At 44.4% G+C, this 9,662-nt stretch overlaps 1 protein-coding gene across 1 annotated transcript in view; it reads left to right on the top strand.

The window, feature by feature from the left end:
* Positions 1-2,159: 2,159 nt before the first annotated feature.
* loxl4 (lysyl oxidase-like 4) overlaps positions 2,160-9,662 on the top strand; it is a 58,364-nt gene continuing 50,861 nt past the window's right edge. The window contains exons 1-4 of the mRNA XM_052474621.1: positions 2,160-2,266; positions 3,531-3,878; positions 7,167-7,474; positions 7,977-8,191. Of these exons, the coding sequence (XP_052330581.1) occupies positions 3,551-3,878; positions 7,167-7,474; positions 7,977-8,191 (851 nt within the window). The 5' untranslated portion in view covers positions 2,160-2,266; positions 3,531-3,550. The remainder of the gene's footprint in view (positions 2,267-3,530; positions 3,879-7,166; positions 7,475-7,976; positions 8,192-9,662) is intronic.

The raw sequence follows: 9,662 nt of genomic DNA, 5'->3' as shown, positions 1-9,662 counted from the left end.
GTAGGCCTGATGCGTGGTGCTGGCACTGGTATGCCGTGCATACTATGCCAAACCAACAGCTTTCTTTCTCCACACTCTCAGACTCAGCACTCTGCTTCGCCGACAGCTCCAATTCCATCCATGGCTCCTTACGGTAAACAGGGGGAGTTGGTTCAGGTCTGACTCCTGACTCTGCCACACTCTCCCTGTGCCCCCCCCAAGAAATTTTTGGGGGTGCCTCTCGGGCTTCCAGCCGCTCTGCCGTGCTAGCTCCTCATACTGCCGCCTCTCTGCTTTCGCTGCCTCCAGCTCGGCTTTGGGGCGACAATATTCCCCTGGCTCTGCCCAGGGTCCTTTTCCGTCAAGGATCTCCTCCCAAGTCCATTTATCCAAATAGTGCAGCCTCTCCCACTGCTGCTGCTGCCTCTGTTGCTTCTCCTGCTGCTGCCTTTGCTGCTGCTGCTGTTGCTCCTGCTGCACCTGTCGCTTCTCCTGCTGCTGCTGTTGCTGCTGCCTCTGTTTACCACGCCACTTGGTCCTTGGTTGGTGGGTGATTCTGTAAGGGTTTTCTTCTGGTGAAAGAGAGGCGGACCAAAATGCAGCGTGGTGGTTATTCATGTTTTTAATAAAGACGACTATACATGAACAGACTATACAAAACAAGAAAAGTGAAAACCTAAACAGTCCTATCTGGTGCAAACACAGAGAAAGGAGCAATCACCCACAAAACCCAACACAAAACAGGCTACCTAAATATGGTTCCCAATCAGAGACAATGACTAACACCTGCTTCTGATTGAGAACCATATCAGGCCAAACATAGAAATAGACAAACCAGACACACAACATAGAATGCCCACCCAGCTCACGTCCTGACCAACACTAAAACAAGGAAAACACATACGAACGATGGACAGAACATGACAGTGATGAAAGGAATAAAATCTGAAATAAATAATTCTCTCTTCAATTTTTCTGACATTTCACATTCTTAAAATAAAGTGGTGATCCTAACTGACCTGAACAGGGAATTGTTATTACAATTAAATATCAGGAATTGTGAAAAACTGAGTTTAAATGTAGTTGGCTAAGGTGTATGTAAACTTCCGACTTCAACTGTATATGTACATATTTTTATTCATCCCTTTACATGTGTGTGTATTTGTGTGTATAAGGTTGTTGTGAATTCTTTAGACTACTTCTTAGATTTTACTGCATAGTCGGAACTAGAATCACAAGCATTTCGCTACACTTGCATTAACATCTGCTAACCATGTGTATGTGATCAATAACATTTGATTTGATTTGAGTTGCTGTGGCATGACCTCGAGAGCAGTTCACCAGACATCCCAAGAATATTGCTGAGCTGAAACAGTTTTGTAAAGATGAATGGTCCAAAATTCCTCCTGACCGTTGTGCAGGTCTGATTCGCAACTACAGAAAACGTTTGGTTGAGGTTATTGCTGCCAAAGAAGGGTCAACCAGTTATTTAATCCAAGGTTTCACATACTTTTCCCACCCAGGACTGTGAATGTTTACACAGTGTGTTCAGTAAAGACATGAAAATGTATACTTTTTTGTGTGTTATTAGTTTAAGCAGACTGTGTTTGTCTATTGTTGTGACCTAGATGTTTTTGACCAATGTATGTAGACATCCAGGTAATTCCAAAGTGTTCACATACTTTTTCTTGACACTGTATTTATATATACAGGGGCATAACTTTCACTGGGGATGGGGGGACTTGTCCCCTTCACATTCTGAAATTGCATTTTTGTCCCCCCCCCCAGTTTTATCATTAGAATGTGATATAAAATGAGGCAACGTTGTGCTTTAGGACCATGCCAACGCCTCCGAGTGGTCGGTTAGGCTGTTTGGAGTGAAGGATACAAACTGAACTGTGCCATCACTTCACCGTTTTAACTGTTGACATTTGGCTCCCTATAGGATATATAGTGGGTTGTGAGAATAGACTTTCTTTGTTACATGTGACTACATTTCAGATCTAATCCTACAGATATTTGTGGGACTATGTGCAACGGTGAAATTACATACAAATGAGTGAGAGAGACACAGAAAGAGAGAGACAGAGAAAGAGAGGTACATGGAGAGAGACAGAGAAATGTGGGAGGGAAGGAAAGTGATGAATGGAGGAAGGGAATGAGAGGAAGGGAGGAGCAGAGGGATTGACCAGGGACCCCATCTAGTAGGCACACTCATTCACTCAGTTACTCTCTCCTCTCCCAGTCTGGGACGTCTAGGACTACTGTGTCTGTAGCTTTCTAACAGGTTAGTCCACTTTACTCTTATTTTAGGCTGGTTTTATTTAATGACTTTTTATTAACCTTATTGCAGTGCTTTTGGTTTTGATTTATAATATGAATTGTAATTGAAGTATATTAGTCTAGGTAATTTTTGTTAAGTTTACATGTTGGCTCTTGGCTGATTATCTCAAATGGTTCAACATGAGTGGTTGCTTCATTCTAGATTAGTTAGGCAAGGATTAAAACATGTGATTTGATGAACATCAACCATGTCTGTGACTCAACCTTTTTAAATGAAGATTTAACATAGTCCAGGTATCATTTAGGCTATGACTATGAAGCCACATTGATTAATACCTGCAAATACCCACCCAACAAAATGGAATCCAGGAGTAGGATTTATCTGGGTCTGTGAAACTGACATCGTTGATGTTGGATGTTACAGGTGTTTCATTAAAATGTGGAATTGTTATACCATACTCACCAATTTCTGATAATGGTTGCTTTCTGATTCAAATAACTTTCTGGGGTTATTTACATGTAATTACAGTAAGAAAGTGAAATTATTATAATGTCTTCTGTGCATCTCAATGTAAAATGTTATCTAAGTGTATACTTGTGTTTCAGTGCACACAGTGAATGTCTATTTAGTAAGGTTAAAGTGTTGTGCACTGCTAGGTATGACATTTATATAACATGCATATCTGTCTGATTGTCTGTGTCTGTCTGGGGTGAAATTGGTTTCAGTAGCCCCAAGGTGATATTTTGGTGATATTTTGTACATATGGGAGGTTAGATTTGGTTAGATCTGAAATACTTATAGACTAATTATACCTCTAAGTTTGTGTGAAATGAAATTATAGTTCTGTGGTTGAACAGAATGTTGTAAATGTAGTGTTGGAAATGTAATAGTTTATTCATATTCTGCCCATATTAGACTGGTTTCTATCAAGTCCTCTTCATTGTATCTCTAAACTCTGTCCAGATGATGTCAGTATTGGCCTATTTGAGGATAGCCATGGATTTCTCTCTCTTCTCGTTAACAATTCCATGCTGGCTGAGCCCAGATAGTCACTTGAAAAATAAGAGGCCCTATCAGTGCAGCATTATGGAGCTAAATATCTAATTGGAAATAATCACCTCTGAATACAATACCATTGAACACTATAAAATCCAATCGAGTAATACAATTGTTATTACTTACAGTCAATAACCCAACATTCAAAACTAAATTATGTTGATGACTCTGACCCTTTCTCTCTCTCTCTCTTTCTCCCCCCCTCCCCCAGACGCCTCTCCATACTCAGACATGATGCCTCGCATCTTCCTCACCTGCTTGAGTTCTTTGCTCCTCCTCTTCCTCTCCCCCCCAACGCATTCCGAACCCCGCCGACCGTCGTCATCATCACCACGCAGCAGGACCGCAGGCGCTCAGGCTCCCGTGGGCAAGGTGCGCCTGGCGGGAAACTATGCCCAGGGACATAATGAGGGTCGTGTAGAGGTGCTGCACAACAACACGTGGGGGACGGTGTGTGATGACGAAGTGGACATCAAACTGGCCAATGTCGTCTGCCGGGAGCTGGGCTTCCAGACCGGCATGACATGGGCGCACAGTGCCAAATATGGAGAGGGTGATGGTAAATGTTCCAGAACAGGTGTTGCATTTTGCAACGATCAAATATCATCTTTATTTCTATAACATAATACAGATAATATACTCTTTACAATTGAAAGATAAATTAAACAAACACAGTCACCTGTTTATTTCCAATCTTTTCCACCTGTCAAATGACAATGCATAGGCCTATCTTTCTGTAAATAGTGCATCTGCTTTCTAACTTAAATAACTTTCTTCAAACCCTCCATTTCCTTAACACCTGGCACTTGACTTTTACTGCCGGGCCTGATTTACCATATTGCATTGGCTGCACATTTAGTAATTTCAAAACAGCAGTATCCTATCCCAGGCTGCAACCTGGTCTCATAGCATTTTGTATTATTCTGTACATAAATCAAAGACACTCCATTTAGTACGATATGTTACACATTGCAAAACATACTAAATCAGCTGGGCTTGACAATCTGGACCCTCTATTTCTGAAACTATCCGCCGCCATTGTCGCAACCCCTATTACCAGCCTGTTCAACCTCTCTTTCATATCGTCTGAGATCCCCAAGGATTGGAAAGCTGCCGCAGTCATCCCCCTCTTCAAAGGGGGAGACACCCTGGACCCAAACTGTTACAGACCTATATCCATTCTGCCCTGCCTATCTAAGGTCTTCGAAAGCCAAGTCAACAAACAGGTCACTGACCATCACGAATCCCACCGTACCTTCTCCGCTATGCAATCTGGTTTCCGAGCCGGTCACAGGTGCACCTCAGCCACACTCAAGGTACTAAACGACATCATAACCGCCATCGATAAAAGACAGTACTGTGCAGCCGTCTTCATCGACCTTGCCAAGGCTTTCGACTCTGTCAATCACCAGATTCTTATCGGCAGACTCAGTAGCCTCGGTTTTTCGGATGACTGCCTTGCCTGGTTCACCAATTACTTTGCAGACAGAGTTCAGTGTGTCAAATCGGAGGGCATGCTGTCCGGTCCTCTGGCAGTCTCTATGGGGGTGCCACAGGGTTCAATTCTCGGGCCGACTCTTTTCTCTGTGTATATCAATGATGTTGGTCTTGCTGCGGGCGATTCCCTGATCCACCTCTACGCAGACGACACCATTCTATATGCTTTCGGCCCGTCATTGGACACTGTGCTATCTAACCTCCAAACGAGCTTCAATGCCATACAACACTCCTTCCGTGGCCTCCAACTGCTCTTAAACGCTAGTAAAACCAAATGCATGCTTTTCAACCGATCGCTGCCTGCACCCGCATGCCCAACTAGCATCACCACACTGGATGGTTCCGACCTTGAATATGTGGGCACCTATAAGTACCTAGGTGTCTGGCTAGACTGCAAACTCTCCTTCCAGACCCATATCAAACATCTCCAATCGAAAATCAAATCAAGAGTCGGCTTTCTATTCCGCAACAAAGCCTCCTTCACTCACGCTGCCAAGCTTATCCTAGTAAAACTGACTATCCTACCGATCCTTGACTTCGGCGACGTCCATCTACAAAATCGCTTCCAACACTCTACTCAGCAAACTGGATGCAGTTTATCACAGTGCCATCCGTTTTGTCACTAAAGCACCTTATACTACCCACCACTGCGACTTGTATGCTCTAGTCGGCTGGCCCTCGCTACATATTCGTCGCCAGACCCACTGGCTCCAGGTCATCTACAAGGCCATGCTAGGTAAAGCTCCGCCTTATCTCAGTTCACTGGTCACGATGGCAACACCCGTCCGTAGCACGCGCTCCAGCAGGTGTATCTCACTGATCATCCCTAAAGCCAACACCTCATTCGGCCGCCTTTCGTTCCAGTACTCTGCTGCCTGTGACTGGAACGAATTGCAAAAATCGCTGAAGTTGGAGACTTTTATCTCCCTCACCAACTTCAAACATCAGCTATCTGAGCAGCTAACCGATCGCTGCAGCTGTACATAACCTATTGGCAAATAGCCTACCCATTTTCACCTACCTCATCCCCACAGTTTTTATTTATTTGCTTTTCTGCTCTTTTGCACACCAATATCTCTACCTGTACATGATCATTTATCACTCCAGTGTTAATATGCAATATTGTAATTATTTGCCTACCTCCTCATGCCTTTTGCACACATTGTATATAGACTCCCCTTTTTTTCTACTGTGTTATTGACTTGTTAATTGTTTACTCCATGTGTAACTCTGCGTTGTCTGTTCACACTGCTATGCTTTATCTTGGCCAGGTCGCAGTTGCAAATGAGAACTTGTTCTCAACTAGCCTACCTGGTTAAATAAAGATGAAATAAAAAAAATAATAATAAAAAATGTAACGAATTTGCGAAAACGTAGCTAACTATAGCTAGCTGGCTAATGTTATCTGGGCTAGTGGTTAGGGATTAGTGTTAAGTTTAGTTTAGGAGTTAGGATAAAGGGTTAGGGGAAGGGTTATCTAAAAGGGTTAAGGTTAAAGGGTTAGGGTTAGCTAACATGCAAGTAGTTGAAAAGTAGCTAAAAAGTAATGTAGAAAAGTTGCTAAAATACCAAAGTTGTCCACAATGAGATTCGAACTCGCAGCCTTTGGGTTGCTAGACATTCGTATTATACGCCAACCAATCCACTTCGACCAACCACCCTATTTTCAGTTTTGCCATAAGTAATCATCATTCTTATGTAACAATACCCAGGTAACATATCCTACTAATTTCAGTGTCCCGAGTTTACTATGTTACATCTAGTCTATGAGACCAGGCTGCATGATAGGGTGGTGGTGCTAGACAGCCTAGCCTAGCTGCTGCTCTGTCGGTTCACTCGCTCTTCCATTTTAATTGGAATTTAAAGGGGGCAATAAAGAATGTCCATAAACCAAGGCAAGTGTAGCACGTCGCTGGCAGGGCAAGGCTGTCATTACTGTAAAACAAATGCTCCTCTCAGGCCGTATATCGCCAGGCTGCCAGGCAGTGGCTGTAATAAGCAGTGCAGTGAAGTCCTATAAGTTATCTTTGTATCTTTATGACGGTGGCGAACTCGGCTCAGTCACTGCAGGGTTATTTTGATTATATTAATTGGTGGTATTTACTGTGTTTACTCAACAACAACAAAAAATATATCAGTGAATGAGGGGATGGATAGATGATTCAGTTAGTCATTTAAATTCATCCATCCACGGATCCATCCATCTATCTACCCACCCACCCACTCATAAATCCATTCACCCACCCACAAACCCACCCACCCAGCCATTTATCCCTCCCTGCTTCCTTACTTCTATCAATGACAAATTGATGTCCATATCCAATAATAACCTTGTTTCCGCCGTCCCCAGGTCCTATCTGGATGGACAATGTGCGTTGTGACGGCACAGAGAAGACTCTGAAAGACTGTAAACATAACGGCTGGGGCGTCAATGACTGTAAGCACTCTGAGGACCTTGGCGTGGTCTGCAGTCCGGAGCGACGACTGGACCAGGTCACAGGTTCGCGTAATGGTCAGTCGGTTGCCCTGCGTCCGGATGTCAGTCCCTCGCCCCAGTGGCAGAGCATTCTGGCCAGCCGCAGTAACCCCCGACAGGCCCATCAGGGAAACGGACACCTCCCGGAGAGCCCCAGGCTGAGACAACACCTCTACAACCCGGTAGGTAGCATTAGACCTTATACTCTCTATCCCTGCAACCTCTAGCAGTAAAGTAGGTACTGTAGACTAAAACAGCATACAACTTGGCAAGCAGCTACAGTGGGCACCACCAACTCCATTATTCATTTTTTACCTTTATTTAACTAGGCAAGTCAGTTAAGAACAAATTCTTATTTTACAATGACAGCCTACATGGGAACAGTGGGTTAACTGCCATGTTCAGGGGCAGAACTACAGAAAGATCACTTTGTCAGCTCGAGGATTTGATCCAGTAACCTTTCTGTTACTGGCCCAATGCTCTAACCACTAGGCTACTTGTTGCCACTCTATAACTTCGGCACTTGCTGATCAACCACCGATACTGCCAATGCCAATAGTCAATCAATCTCTTTACTGTCACAGTTGATAAATTCATTGTGTAGGTCAACTGAATTTGAAAGTGTCCTTGATCAAACTATTCTACAGTGAAGGCTTAAGAAATCCCCTCCCCCTTCTCTCTCAGTATTCCAGCAAGGTGCGCATTCAGGAGGTGCGTCTGCGACCCATCCTGATGCACACTAAGAAGCGGGCCCTGATCACTGAGGGTGTGGTGCAAGTGAAGCATGCTGGGAGATGGAGGCAGGTGTGTGACCTGGGCTGGAACCTCAACAGCAGCAAAGTGGTGTGTGGAATGCTGGGGTTCCCTGAGGCAGAACTACACAACGAAAGAACATACAAGTAAGTCAACCCCTCCATTTTGCCCACAGACCTGCAAATAGTTGGAAAGGGTAGATTTCAGACAGGGCTACGATTTGTTTCCTGATGTACTCATGTCCTCATTTCTATGGTGTTCATATTAAGAAGTCCCTCAGTTGTCAGGCATAACTTTCTCAGTTGTTAGTCAAAGCGCTATTGGCGTTGACTCCTGGACTGTGACAGCATTGACATTAATCCCATTGTGAAATGATACAAAAACGTAAATTGAATAAACGTATAGAGAAGAGAATGTAAAAACAGAGACATCAATTTGAATACTCATTTAAGTCACTGGTGTTCAGACTGGAGTGTAAAGGCTATTGTCTGCCTTATCTCCCTCCTCCAGCCTCCCCTCTCTCCTTTCTCTTTTTATCATTCTCTCCCTTCTTTCCCTCCTCCAGCCTCCCCTCTCTCTTTTCTCTTTTTCTCATTCTCTCCCTTCTTTCCCTCCTCCAGCCTCCCCTCTCTCTTTTCTCTTTTTCTCATTCTCTCCCTTATCTCCCTCCTCCAGCCTCCCCTCTCTCTTTTCTCTTTTTCTCATTCTCTCCCTTCTTTCCCTCCTCCAAGGCACCCTGCTCAGAATAAGGACAGGGAAGATGATAACGATAACTTGTCTCCCTCTTTCTCCCTCTCTATCTCTCTCCCCCTCTTTCTACCTCATCTCTCTCTCTCCCTCTCTCCCTCTCGCCATCTCTCTGCTCTTTCTCTCTCTACCTCACCCCCCTCTTTCTTGCTCTCTTTCCCACCCCTCCCTCTCCCACCTCTCTCTCTTCCCCTCCTCTCTCTCTGATGTCATCTCCCTTTCCCTGCCCTCTCAGCCCAGACAAACAGCTCCACTCAAACGTATAGATCCCAGTGATGAGCTCTACTATCTATACTGATTGTTATTTAACTGGCCCATCAATACAGAGGCATATAGGGACCTGGAGAGAGACAGGGCTTTTTGTTGAGGGACTGGTGGTATTGGCAGTTCCCTCACAGGGAGTTTAACTCAACCATTCATCTCCTCACCTTTACCTGCTGTTCCCTCTGAGGACACCGCTCATGTTCTGCCAGCCCAGGCATATTATAGAGAGCAGTGTGTGTGTGTGTGTGTGTGTGTGTGTGTGTGTGTGTGTGTGTGTGTGTGTGTGTGTGTGTGTGTGTGTGTGTGTGTGTGTGTGTGTGTGTGTGTGTGTGTGTGTGTGTGTGTGTGTGTGTGTGTGTGTGTGTGTGTGTGTGTGTGTGTGTGTGTGTGTGTGTGTGTGTGTGTCATCAGTGTGAGAGAGAGAGAGACTTAGTATGTGTAGGTGTGTATGTGTGTGTGTGGGTTAGGGTCCTTGGGATGTCCCTACCCCATTGAAGTTTACATTTAAAATGGTTGAAGTAAGGGTTAAGGTTAGGGTTAGGTAAGGATTATGGTTATGGTTATGGTTTTGGTTAAGGTTAGGGTTAAGGTTAGGGACATCCCAAG

Source organism: Oncorhynchus keta, chromosome 2, assembly GCF_023373465.1.
Source record: "Oncorhynchus keta strain PuntledgeMale-10-30-2019 chromosome 2, Oket_V2, whole genome shotgun sequence".
In the NCBI taxonomy this organism is placed as follows: Eukaryota; Metazoa; Chordata; class Actinopteri; order Salmoniformes; family Salmonidae; genus Oncorhynchus; species Oncorhynchus keta.
Note: the sequence above shows the minus strand (reverse complement) of the source record. Positions and strands in the feature narration are given on the sequence as shown.